Source organism: Neovison vison, chromosome 2 (genome assembly GCF_020171115.1).
Source record: "Neovison vison isolate M4711 chromosome 2, ASM_NN_V1, whole genome shotgun sequence".
In the NCBI taxonomy this organism is placed as follows: Eukaryota; Metazoa; Chordata; class Mammalia; order Carnivora; family Mustelidae; genus Neogale; species Neogale vison.
In genome coordinates this window covers 205,720,138-205,734,145 of record NC_058092.1, presented here as the reverse complement: position 1 = coordinate 205,734,145, position 14,008 = coordinate 205,720,138, and the positions used below count along the sequence as shown (strand labels likewise).

The following is a 14,008-nucleotide window of genomic DNA, read 5'->3' as shown; positions in this document are numbered from 1 at the left end:
CTTGGGTCATGATCTCAGGGTCCTGGGATTGAGCCCCACATCAGGCTCTCTGCTCAGCAGGGAGCCTGCTTCTCCCTCTCTCTCTGCCTGCCTCTCTGCCTACTTGTGATCTCTTTCTCTCTCTCTCTCTGTCAAATAAATAAATAAAATATTTTTTTAAAAAAAGAATTTCACATGATAAAAGGAGTTAAATATGTCAGGCAAGACAGGGGTAACATTGGTTGGTTATCTCAGTTTTTGAAACAGGAGAAGGAGCTCTCAGTAGGCAGGTCTGGCCTGCCTCAAAATCTGTCCCTAAAATTAGTTCCCCTAAATCACCATTTCCTAAATGGTTCTCTGTCAAATATTAGCCCCTTTTGATTTTAATATTTATTTTATTTTTAAAAAAGTTTTTTTCTAAGTCAAGTGAGTTTGGAAATGCTTTCTTGAAGAATGTTGAGTAGGTAGGTTTATTCTAGGACTTCTTAGAATCTTTTATGTACCAATCTTCATTGTGAAAATGCAAGAAGGAAACAATATGCAGTTTTTCACAAATTTTTTGATCATGGAACTCTTCTGAAATTTGTTATCTCTTGGGCATGATGTCTTAGGGAACCCACTTGAGAAAAATACTGTGTTTTCAGCTTCTTCTTCATGTTCAAATTCAGAAATTTAATAGGTATGTAGTGGTGGTTTGGGGTTTTGTTTTTTCAAATTTTTATTTAAATTCTAATTAGTGAACATGAGTGTAATATTGGTTTCAGGAGTAGAATTTAGTGATTCATCACTTACATACAACACCCAGTGCTTATCACAAGTGCCCTCCTTAATTGCCATCACCAATTAATCCATCTCCCATCCTCCCCTCCAGCAACTCTCAGTTTGTCCCCGGTTGTTTAGAGTCTCTTATGGCTTGTTTCCTTCTCTCCTTTTTTTCTTTTCCCCCTTCCCATATATTCATCTGTTTTGTTTCTCAAATTCCACATATGAGTCAAGTCATATGGTATTTGCCTTTCTCTGACTGACTTATTTCACTTAGTGTAATACCCTGTAGTTCCATCAGCATCGATTTCATTCTTTTTGATGGCCGAATAATACTCCTTTGTGTATATATGCCACATTTTCTTTATCCATTTATCAGTCGATGGACAATTGGGCTCGTTCCATAGTTTGGTGCTGCTATAATCATCGGGGTACGTTTACCCCTTTGAATCTGTATTTTTGTATCCCCTGGGCAAATACCTAGTATGTAATTACTGGCTTATGGGTAGTTCTCTCTTTTTTTTTTAAGATTTTATTTATTTGACAGAGATCACAAGTAGGCAGAGAGGCAGGCAGAGAGAGAGGAAGGGAAGCAGGCTCCCCGCTGAGCAGAGAGCCCGGTGCGGGGCTCGATCCCAGGACCCTGAGATCATGACCTGAGCCGAAGGCAGAGGCTTTAACCCACTGAGCCACCCAGGTGCCCCTGGGTAGTTCTCTTTTTAATAAGTAGTGATTGTTTTTCCTTTCCTTAATCCCCTTTCCCCAAGTATGTCCTACCCATCATATATTTTCTTTTTTTTTTTTCTTATTGTGGTGAAAGGCATGTGAGATCTACCCTCTTAATAGTTTCTAAGTGTACAGTAGAGTATTGTTAACTATAAGCTCAATGTCTACAGTAGATCTCTAAAAGGTTTTCATCTTGCATAACTGAAAGCTGATACCCTTTGAACAGCAGCTCCCTACTTTCCCCTGTCCCCAGCCCTGGCAACCAACATTCAACTCCTGCTTTCTATGCATTTACTACTTTAGATCTGTCCTATAAATGGACATGTCCAGTTTTTCCTCTATAAGCATCTTTGCCGTAGTTACTTTTGCCACAAGCATTTTCACCACATAACAAATTGGCCATAAGGCAATTTTGCCCTAAAAGATAAAAAAAATAATTGGTTGGCAGTTTAGTTTGACAGTTTGGTTTCCTTAGCTGGTTGAACGTTGGGTTTCACTTCTCCATTGATGCAGTATTCCCGTTTTTATGTTATATAGATCTTAGCCCTCCTAATGGTCTGCACAGTGACACAGTTTTGAACTCACATTTCCCATAGAAATTTGGGACGTTTGTCAGTGGACATGTGACAACATGCCAGGCTTTCACAGAGCAATACTATGCTCACTCACAAATATGCATCCTAATATTTGGAAACTGATAGCCTTTCCTAAGATAGGAAAGAATTTCAGTGGAAAAAAAGAAAAAGCGTGATGCCAAATGAGATGAATCAACAAGCAAAAAGAAAAAAAGATTTAATACTCTGAGCAAAAGTCTTTGAAGACAAGTGCTTAGGTATAATCCACAAAATAAAATCAGTTACTTATGCAGTATTGCCCCATATTTACACTACACATTTTTTAGTGTATTCAAATATTTTGTATTTCACAATAAAGTCAGTTTAATTTTGTTACCATGTTCATGTTTCCTTATGTCCTTCTTAATGAATGTTCCTCTTTAGTGTCTTGTGATTTTATTTTTTACAATGAAATGACCTCATGGCCAATTAGTTACTCAACAAAAAACTTTTCAGCAAAAATCCTTGGGGCAAAGATGCTTATGTCGCAACTACCTGGAAACACAAATGAACTCCTGCAGCATCCGTCCTTCTGTGTTTGACTTACTGCACTTTGCGTTATGTCCTGAAGGTTCATCCATGTTTTTAGGGGCGTCAGGACCTCCTTCCTTTCTAAGACTGAATGATATCACATTGTATGTTGATAGAGCCATTTTCTTTTTCTTCTCTTTTTTTTTTTTTAAGATTTATTTATTTATTTGATAGAGAGAGATTACAACTAGGCAGAGAGGCAGGCAGAGAGAGAGAGGGAGAAGCAGGCTCCCCGCTGAGCAGAAATTCCCAATGCAGTGCTCAATCCCACGACTCTGAGGTCATGACCTGAGCTGAAGGCAGAAGCTTAACCCACTGAGCCACCCAGGTGCCCCGATAGAGCCCATTCTCTTTATCATTCATTGGTCTGTGGACACTCAGGTTGCTGCCACATCTTGGCTGTTGTGAATAACGCTACAGTGGACATGGGCCTGATTGCAGTTGTTTTGAATAAATAGCCAGAAGTGGGGTTCTGGGCATCTATTTTCTGTCTCCAGAGAGCTGGGATCAGGCATAGGAAGAACAATGGCACGGCCATGCTGGTGGTGGGATACTGAAGGTGTGCTCAAGAATTCCCTTTAGCAATTAGAGTCCTTTGTCTTTTGATTACTTGAGATTATCTAGTGTCTCTCTGTAACATACAAGTCTCTATATAAGAAAGGAAATCAGTACTTTTAATATCAATATACCGTTGACAAATAATGTTCCCTTGACTGTTTCGTTTTAGCTGAACACAGGACCAGAGAGACTGCCTTTCAGTTAGCTAATGTGGGGCTTTCTGATACTTTTATTTAAGGAACATTGTGAAAGCTAAGCTGTAGCGCATAATATTTGCTTTGAATAGTATACTTCAGAATAACTCATTTTTTTTTTAATGAGATGTTATCCATTGCACCTTTCTTTGCGGGCACTTCAAGTACTTCACATATTTAATCTTTTTTTCTCTCTTCCCTAGAAACATGTTGGGCCTGAATTTTAGCTATAGACTATCAAAGGCTTTATATTTTTAGCCTGCTTAGAGATTAATATGACCCAGTAACCATATGAACAGAAATGCTGATGATACTACGCTTTGTCCTCAGCCCCAGCTGGAATATATACAATGACTCAATAGCAAGCGATGTGCAGGTTCTGATGGCCTGTTCTCAGCCTAGTTCTGCCGCCAGCCTTAGCCCGGGGCTCCGACAGCCCAGCCTTTCTTCTGCTGCTGCTCTTGGCCCTGCTGGATATGGCTTGAAACCTTCCCCGCTGTAGTCAGAGCTATGTTTGATTGGACCCTTTGAGAGGAAGCAGCACCTAGAAGTGAGTTCAAATGTTGTCTGAACTAATCCTTCCTGGGCTTATTTTGAAGCTCTGGGGATCTCAGAGCCTTTGGCTAGAAATAGTTTTTTAAATGGAGTTGGGTCATCTAAAGAAAGCTGTCCCTCCTCTCTGAAGAGGGTGGAACCTCTTTGTCTTGTCTCTCCTTCCTAGTCTTGACCCTTCATCTCTCCTGTCTCATTATCTCTTTTTATGTATTTTCTCTTGGAATTGGGATAATTCTTAATATGAAGACTCTTTAGAATGATTAAATGTTGTTCTTTCCTGCTTGTGTTTGAGCATAGAGGCTGTTTGTGAGACTACTAATGGGAAAAGGCTCGCTCCCATTTTTCTAAGCAGTGATCTCAGTAGGACATTCAAGTTCTTTAACCCCAGAAGTCCATGAGTACTAGTCAGTTAGCAGTTGGTTGGTGAGTGCTGATTCTTACTTGGAAGAGCAGGTGCACATCTCTCATGGGGTAGGGGAAACTGAGGCCTGCAAGACCGTGACAGCCAGTGAGTGGACAGAGCCAGGTACTCTGCCCTTCTGCGTTCTGGGAGGGTGGTGATGCCACAGCAGTCGTGATTTTCTTACCGTTTGTTCTCCACACGGTACACTCTTCTGCTAGAACGTGGTTTGGAGCTGGTTCAGATCCTCATCCCCCGCCCCATTCCCAAGCAGCGTGGAAGAAAACTAGACTAGGGGTGAATCCATGGATTGCGTGGGCTACTGTCAGCTGGCCCTTCTTGGTTCCATGCAGCAGAGCGCTCACAGATCTCTCCGCACTCCAGAAACATATGGCAAAGGTGTCAACATAAGCACACACGAGCACGCTCTGAACTGTGGGAAAGGCACAAGGACAACTTTAAAACCTTTCTTTCCCTCACACTCGAGAATATGAAAAAAAGTAAGTCCCATCCTTTGAAAGGTAAAAAGAAAATTCAAACCATTTCCCGTATGTTTTTTTTTTAATCTACCCCCAGATTGCTTCTAAAATTAAATAACTGTGAATTTGCTATATCTGGAAGGTTGTGGATAACTTTGTTGCTAAGGAAAAGCCATTTTCGCATCGCTGCTTTAATTGCCTTGGGCATCTGTCATCTGCTTTCTAAACAGCAGGATTCCAGTTCATGGTCCGTTGAAAAACTAAAAATTTATGTCTAAACAATCTTTGTATTGCCTGCTGGTAGAGAGCCTGCTTTAGCAACTGTGAAGACACCGTGTTCAGTGGGAATGCTAATGAGGTTGCTGTGGTTTTTAGGCATGGATAGATGTTCTCTGTGACACATGCCAAGGAGATTAGGAGCACATCATGTTTAAAAGCTTTAGTGCCCCAAATAAAATGGTTTGTCCGGGAAGCGTGTTGTTACAGATGATAAGAAATGGCCTACCTGACTTCTGAGCAAGACTCTTCATTTATCCCTATTAAATTATTACCTCCTGGCCTCTTTCTTCAGTTTGTCCACTTTCACTCAGTTACCTAAAATCTTGGCTTCTACTCAACTTCCAGTCCCCTGTGAGCATGCCTTACCTGCTTGGGGTGGCTGGATATCTGGCAGACTTTCATTCGGTGGTTCCTGTCACCACGGGGCAGACAGCAGCAGGGCCCATTCTTTAGCTGTCCTTAAGAGGACAGTTAGTACATCATTCAAACTGAGCTTTAACCCGGACTAATGCCCCCCTCCTCTTTTCTACAACCTTTCAGGCCTAAGGAGAGAGAATTCTGGATCTGGGAATGGTTTATGTTGTCCCTAGGTAACTCCCTTCTGCCACCAAGAGCTCTTCGGTCATTGCTTTTTTACACTGGGAGGTCATTTTGTTGACTGATATCAAAAAAACTGCAGACAGGGGAGCCTGGGTGGCTCAGTGGGTTAAAGCCTCTGCCTTCGGCTCGGGTCATGATCCCGGGGTTCTGGGATCGAGCCCCGCATCGGGCTCTCTTCTCGGTGGGGAGCCTGCTTCCTCCTCTCTCTCTCTGCCTGCCTACTTGTGATTTCTGTCTGTCAAATAAATAAGTAAAATCTTTAAAAAAAAAAAACTACAGACAGAAATACTCTCTCTAGCTTGTTAGATGCAAAACAGTGTCAGCATTGAGAACAGTTTAGGTATGGCTTTCCCTTTTTTTATATCATTCTAAATATATCATTGCCTTTATCCAGCTTACAGCTGCTTATCCACATCAGTCCTCCTTATCCTTAATGGTTATCACAGCTCATCAGTAAGTTCCACGTGTTTGTCAGCAGCCTTGGGCGTGGTCATCGCCTTTAGGCGTGTGGGATGAATCCAGGTGTCCCTAGGAAGTCTTCATCTCCTGTACCTGCAAGTTCCTTTAAAAAAGAACGTCCATTCCATGATACGTACAACTGGCTTTGCATAACACTCTGTACTATTTTGACTTTAATAATGGAAGTGGAAATCAGTAATATGATCCCCATAAGTTAGTGTCTCCGTGCGTTGTAGTTTATGGTAACAGAGAAACCCATTTTTATTTTAATAGCTGCATGTCTGTGTATTGGGAAAAACAGAATTAACCTGGATAGTCAAGTACAACATCTCAGGGGTGCCTGGATGGCTCCGTTGGTTAGGCGTCTGACTCTTGATTTTGGCTCAGGTCATGATCTCAGGGTTGTGAGGTCGAACCCCTTGTTGGGCTCTGTGCTTGGCAGGAAGTCTACTTAAGGATTTCTCTCTCTCTGCCCCTCCACTCCGTCTCTCTTTGTGTCTACCTCTCAAATCTTTATAAAAATAAATAAAATGGTTAACTTTTAATGACTTAACCTCAATTAAAAAAAATTAATCTAAGGGACACCTGGGTGGCAGAGTCAGTTAAGCATTTGACTTTAGCTCAGGTCTTGATCCCAGGGTGCTGGGACATTGGGCTCCCTGCTCAACGGGGAGTCTGCTTCTCCCTCCCCGTCCCGCTGTTCCTGCTCGCACTCTGTTTCTCTCTCAAATAAATAAATAAAATCTTTTTAAAAAATTAATTTAAGCTCTTAAAAAAAAAGAGGAGAGAAAAACCCATATAACCGCAATACCTTTTTTTATACCTGAACAAAAGTAACCTTTTTAAAAATTATATTACCAGAGTGTCTCCTTTGTGCTAGACTTGAATTTCCTTACATGCTCTTTTGATATTTGTATGTATGATAAATGACTATTATCTTTCTCCTCCAGCAGCTTTCTTTCACTGAATATGAATTCTGATTGTTCAGACCAGTTACCTCTCTGATCTAGGCTTATTGAGGCTCTGATCTGGTTGCTGGAGTCCCCTGAGCATAGTCTTTGCCTGGTGGCAGAATCAAAGTGATCTTCGGCAGACTGGGGGTGAGAAAGCTGTTCCCTGAAGGCCCTGCGTCTGCCAGCGGTCCTCCAACTGCAGGGCAAGGGGTCACGCCGCCATTTTTACTTTCTTGGCTTCAGATGCAAGGAGGTCAGGCCAAGTTGATACATTCTCATAAGCAGCAGCTCCATTTCTCCAGGAGCCACAGTCTCTGAAGAGCACCTTCTTCTCTGGACCAGGTATCATCAAGTCACTTGACGCTCTGGAGAGATGCTGATGAGGAAGGACTATAGAGAGGAGATGCCAGAGGAGAACCATGGAGTATTAAGCTCAAAGGAGGATGGAATAGATCCCTGTGAGACTGAAATAGTTAAGGAAGGCTAGGCCTGTTACTGATTTTTCACAAGGCTGACATTCAATGGGTAAAGAAGAGTTCTCTTCAACAAATGTGCTGGGGTAACTCAGTATCCACGTGCAAAAGAATGACATTGGACCCCTGCCTCACACTGTATACAACATTAATTAAAAATCAACCTAAATACAGGAGCTAAAACCAGAAAACTCTTAGAAGAAAACTGGTAAATCTTTATGATCTTGCATTGGTAGTGGATTCTTAGATATGACATCAAAAGGAGGAGCAACAAAAGAATAAATAGATAATTTGGACTTTGTCAAAATGAAACTTTCATGTGTCAAAGGACTTTGTCAACAAAGTAAAACAATTTAGAAAATATTTGCAAATCATATGTCTGATGGAAGTCTAGTATCTAGCATATATAAAGAACTTTTACAAGTCAACAACAAAAAGGCAGTTTAAAGATGGGCAGGGGATTGTTCACTTTAAGAACGGCAGTAGCCATTTTTAAAACAATACAAATATGAAAAGAGCGATGAAGGAGATTCAAGTTTAGCACAGAGAGACTTTTTGGTATTTTTTTAAGAAAATTACTTATGTTTAGGTATAAAAAATGATAACTATAATAGAATATGGTTATGTGAGTTTTCCCCCCTCTAGTTTTTTTAAGAGCTTAATTTTTTTTAATTGAAGTTAGAGTCATAAAAAATTAACCATTTTAAAGTGAATAATCCAGAGCACTTAATACATTCATACTGAATAGACCTTTTTCCAAAGAAGATCTACATGTGGCCAGCAAGCACATGAAAAATGCTCAAGGTCATTAGTCCATAGAGAAATGCTAATCAAGCCACAGTGAAATACCTCTTCACACCTGCTAGGATGGCAGGTCACAAAATGGAAAGCAACAAGTTTTGATGAGTGTGTAGGGACATTGGAACTCTGCCACTTTACTGGTGGGAGTGTAAAATGGTACAGCCTCTATGAAAAATAATTTGGCAGTTCCTCAAAAAGTTAAACACAGAATTGCTCATGCCCAGAAGTTCTCCTTCTAGGTATATACTCAGAAGAATTGAAAACTGGTATTCAAACAAATATGTGTACATACGTGTTCATAACAGCATCATTAACAGTGGCTGAAAGGTGGAAACCACCCAGTGTCCATCAGTGAACCAATGGATAGATAAAATGTGTGTGTCTGTCTGTTTCTCTCTGTCTCTGTCTGTCTGTCTCTCTCTCTCTCTCTCTCTCACACACACACACACACACATTAGAATATTATTCAGTCATGGAAAGGAATGAAATACTGCTGCAGGCCACAGCATGGATTGAATAGCATATGATGATGATAAGTGAAAGAAATCAGACACAAAAGGTCACATACTTTTGTGTGATGCCATTCATATAGAATATCTAGAACAGCTAAATCCGGAAGGAGAGAAGGCAGACTGGCCATTAACGGGTTGGGGAGGGCGGATAACTGCTTAGTAGTAGGCACAGGGCCTTTGGGGGATGAAACTGTTCAGGGACCAGATAGAGGTGATGGCTGTCTAGCGCAGTGAGTATATCAAATGGCACTGAATGGTCACTTTAAAATTGTTAATTTTATGTTAAAAAAAAAAAAAGGAAAGACCTGGCCTCTTTGAGTACATAAAACGGAGTGGGCCGAGCATTAAAAGTGGGAAGAAAGTGTAAGCAAAGGTGGGGGCCATGTAGTGTGAACGGGGGCCCCGCCGGGGAGCCTGGGGCGGATAGTGCAGCCTGTGGCTCGTGTCGGAGTCACGGGAGACGGGGAGCACTCTGTCCCTGAGGCAGCTGGGCTTGCGGAGGATTGGAATGGCTTGTGACCAAGAACACCGTAGAAGTAGATGAGTTGAAATGTCAGCATGTTCATGGGAGAATGAGCCGGGGAAAGCTTGGAGTGTGGTAGCCGGCGCGGAGGCTGTCGGTGTTGAACACACCCGGGACGGCCTGGACTGGAGGGGCCGCGGCCGGAATCTGAATCATGCTTCGTGCTTAGGCTGTGCCAAGCCTGTTCCGAGGCTTTCTGTTCTTTAACGCATTTAATCCTCCTAGGAACCTGTCAAGTGTGAATTCTTCTTCTCCCCTAGTGCACAGATGAGGACACAGGCTCAGAGTGGCCTTGCCTGAAAGAAACTTGCCTAAGGTTGAACGGCTCCTAACATGGCCTAGATCTGAACCCAGGCAGGTGACCCAGAGCCACAACAGTTCTAGTTACGATGCAGAGATCGATGCAAGAGATTTTTTTTGGAAGCCGCAGGTTGAGGAGGAGGAAATTGGAAGAAGGGAACTAGAGCCAGAGTGAAGACCTTTACCCCCGGGTAACCAAGAGCTGATACAGGTCTTCTCTGGCCGGTCTTCCAAGTCAGAGTACCCGGCTAGCCCATGGTCCTGTATAGGCTGGACTCATGGCTAGAGACAGAACTCCAGAGGCGGCCAGCAGGGGTCCTTCCAAAGGGGAGGAGAGCCAGGAAAAGTTGAGTGTCTGATCCTAGGTAGAGCCCCTTTCCTGCTCCCCCACCAGCTGTCCACCCTGCTGCCCCCCTCCTGTACCCTGCCTCATGCCCGGCTAGACCCTCCCGGCTGCACCCAGAGGCAGCCTGAATCGCCAGGAGTTAGGGCCTATCAAAAAGCCCCGGGTCCTTGTCTCTCTAGCCACAACGGTTGCTTTTCCCCCGAATGGCTCTCCTGGAGGGCTGCATGGGAAGGGGCCCGATCACAGACTTGCCACTTCATGCTAATTTCCAACATTCAAGATGAAAACATGAATAATGTCCCTTTTCTGAGGTTCTAGCAAGGGGACGAGGGAAAACTCTGGTAACTCTGTTCTTCCTTGCTTTTGGTTTCCACATGCACAGCTTTGCTTTGTTCCAGTTATGAAATGTCCCCCTCGAAGGGCTGTGAGGAAAAGCTCTCCTCTGTGAAGCTTCCAGTTATAGGGGGAGATTAAGGCAATAAAGTCCAAAAAATAAGAAAGTCTCAATTATTAGTAGCTTAGCATTTATTATTATTATTCCAGTTATTATTATTATTATTATTATTATTATCCCAGTAATAATATACTTTTAATATAGACTTTTGGAATAATAGATAATAGACTTTTGGATAATAGACTTTTGGAAGCCTTGTCACTGAAACACGGAGGCCCAGAGCCTCACCGTGATGTCACATCTCAGCCTGTCTGGCCAGCCAGCGTGACTCTTCCCCTCGGGCCTGGCTCGTGTCACACCATTCCCCACCTCCATGCCCTGCTTTTGCCTGCTTGTGGGCTTTGTCCTGGCTGCCTCCTCTCCCTGACCCACGCTCCCTCTCACCCCACCCGGCCGGGGGCTGCCTGGCCTTAGGGATTCTGCTCAGGTGCTTCTACTCACACTGCCTCTCTTAATCCTCCCCAGCAGCCTTGGAGGTGGACGTTGTTGTACCCATTTTACAGATAGGCAAATATGTGTGCACGTCGGTGTATAAACTATACGCACTTTACAGACCCACAGAGCGAACAGAAGCACAGAGGGAGGTTAGGAATTTGCCTGTGATCACACCACCTGTACATGGAGCAGTTCCAAAGCCCTGCTCTGCGCTTTGACTCACGCCTCCGTCTGCCCGACACCCGTCATTAAGCTCTACTATAAGGCCTCAAGGGAAGAAACGTGAGGAGGCTTTGCTAAACATGTTTTCCTGTCTTTCCTCTCCGGGTCCAGGTGGAAGTGAAGCCATACGTGCTGGACGATCAGATGTGTGATGAGTGCCAGGGCACGCGCTGTGGTGGGAAGTTTGCCCCGTTCTTCTGTGCCAACGTCACGTGTCTGCAGTATTACTGTGAATACTGCTGGGCGAGCATACATTCCCGCGCCGGGCGGGAGTTCCACAAACCGCTGGTGAAGGAGGGAGGCGACCGCCCTCGGCACGTCCCGTTCCGCTGGAGCTGAGCCCAGGGCAGACCCAGCCACAAGTACTGGAGTAGATAACAAGGAGGGAAAAAGAGAGGGCACTGCCTCAGGGCTTACAGTGTTCTGGAAATCTGTGCATTCGTTCTCGATTTTTAAAGAAGAAATGGGTCTTTTTATTATTACTATTATTTACAGTCATATTACTGAACTCAGTGTCCAGTATAATGCAAAATTGCAGAGTGTATAACGGTACTGATTTGCACTTTGATTCTCACCTTTGTCTGCTTGGTACCTTAATTTCTTACACCTGATCTGTCACTCGTAGACTGCCATTCTCATCAGCGGCCATCAGGTTGATGTCTGTGATTTTTTCGTTTGTTGTTGTTGTTGTTGTTGTTGTGTTGTTGCTGTTGTTGTTCCGATTGTTTTTGAACTGGAGCATGCACTTATTTTCAGAAACTTAGAGAGTTGCCCCTAGGAGAAGACTTACCAAAGGTAATACTCGTGAGTAGGTGGCAGATGTAGCAAAAACTTCACAACAGTTCAGCAATCATTAGTTGGGGTCATTTAGAGTAAGGGTAACCCTTAATGAAAATAGGCCTTTAGTTTTCTATTTTGACATGTAAGGATACCTCATAAGCTGAATCTTTATTTTCCCTTCATGTTTGATTTTTGTTTTGCTGAGGATTTTGGTTAGATCTTTTAGTGTTATGTAAATTTATGCTGCAATAGCTTTTGCTGCTATTAAGATGGTATTATTAATACCATAATACTCTCTTCAGGCTAAGGTATCAATTTAAAGAAACCCAACAACACACGTTTGTGATTTAGGGATAGAATCAGCTGCCGAAAGGAGATCAGAATAGACTACAGAAAGCTTCAACGGAAGGTCACTATTTCTGACTGCATGTTTACTTAATCAGGTTGCTGCATGCAATAAATTTTATATCCAATGTCTAGTATAAAACCTTCCCACAATGCACAAATTAAGAATCTATATAAGCTATAAAATACTGATTTTTTTAAAAGTTTTTTTCACTCAAAGAATTGGTAATTGACTGGAGGAAGGCATGCCTCAATAAATGGAATGCTTCTGACATTAGGAAGAGCCCCTAACAGAATGACCTATATTACAACCAATATAAAACCTAGGTGTAGGATATTCTTAAAGCAAATTTGTGGATGGTAGATGAAGTACTTTGCGGTGCTCTGTTATATATTGTGCAATTTATTTTATATAGTAAAGTGATTATGTCTAACTGTGATCAAACTTAACTGTTTAAAGCCTCTGTGTCAGACATTAACGAACTTGACAGTTCATAACTGGTATATTATTAACTAACACATGAGCTCTTAGCTACAATCTCCTAGTGCTTGCACCATTTTACATAGCTTCAGACCTTGTCCAGAAAACCAAAGAGCTCATCTTAGCTTACAAACACTAGGAATATATACAGTATATAGAGATAAGTTGTCAGATTGACAAACTAGGCACATTTTAAGAAAGTTGCGTGGCGGTGATGCTAAAGAAATGTCTATCCAAAACAAGATGGCCTGGGCAGGGCTGGTTGTCTGGGTGAGAAATTTAACTACTTAATTCCCTGGATTTATCCTGTAAAGCTTGAATAGAACTAAGACCTGCTAGAACTACCATGGACATTTTTTTAGCATTCACTCTTGGGCTGCAGATAGTAATATATAAACACACACAATGATTGTGAGACTATGTAAATCTTTTTTTTTTTTTAATCTTCTTCCTATGTTTTGGAATTCTGGGGACAATCTGACTGGATATGACACTGCAGAATAGATTTAAGTCGCTGTGTTTTATGTGCTGTGATGTCCTTGTCCTGTCTCTTAAGTTAATAAGACTGCTTGTTTTTGTTTTGTTTTGTTTTGTTTCTCCAGTGTTTAGTTGCAATTGCCAGCTCTCAAACTATAGTTTTTTTTCAAAAAGGAAAAAACAACATAGTTTTTTACTGGATTAAAAATGCTTATTAGAACTCCCCCCTCCCCTTTGAGGTTACCTCTGGGCTTTTTGGTAATAATTGCTTTTTTCCAGCCCAGCTGTGGTTTTCTGTTTGTTTGGTTTTTTTTCTATGTTTGTGGTTTTTTTCATCTGTACAAGAAATTTTGTTATGCACTACTACTTTTTGTATTCTAGACAGTTTTCAAAAGTTGGCTGAAGATTTTTTTGTTTGTTTGTTTTTAAGGAAAAAGGCATGCTTTCTGACTGACATGATCTTTTGCAATACCTCAATTTTGAAATATAGGAAAGAAAATGATATTTTCTAAGTAAGTTTATTCAGAAAAATATATATTAATTTAATTCTGCAAGAAAAAATGATTTAACAGATGGGTAACTTTATTTTTTTCATGCTTATTTGTGTTTTTTGAAAATGAAGAAGTTAGAGCTTTATAACTATAATATTAAAGATCATATCTAACCTACAGAAATCTACCTAATTATGTGAAAGAAGCAAAACTTTTTGAAGAAGCACCCCTCTTTCATGTACTAAAACAACACTGAGATTTAAAAAAAAAAAAAAAGCT

The 14,008-nt window shown here is 41.8% G+C and overlaps 1 protein-coding gene across 9 annotated transcripts in view; it reads left to right on the top strand.

The window, feature by feature from the left end:
• The window catches only part of CPEB3 (cytoplasmic polyadenylation element binding protein 3), a 190,517-nt gene extending 176,721 nt beyond the window's left edge, over positions 1-13,796 (top strand). For all 9 annotated transcript variants that reach the window (XM_044240103.1, XM_044240101.1, XM_044240100.1 and 6 more), the window contains one exon: positions 11,267-13,796. In XM_044240103.1, coding sequence (XP_044096038.1) covers positions 11,267-11,494 — 228 coding nt within the window. In that variant the 3' untranslated portion in view covers positions 11,495-13,796. The remainder of the gene's footprint in view (positions 1-11,266) is intronic.
• The last annotated feature ends 212 nt before the right edge of the window (positions 13,797-14,008 follow it).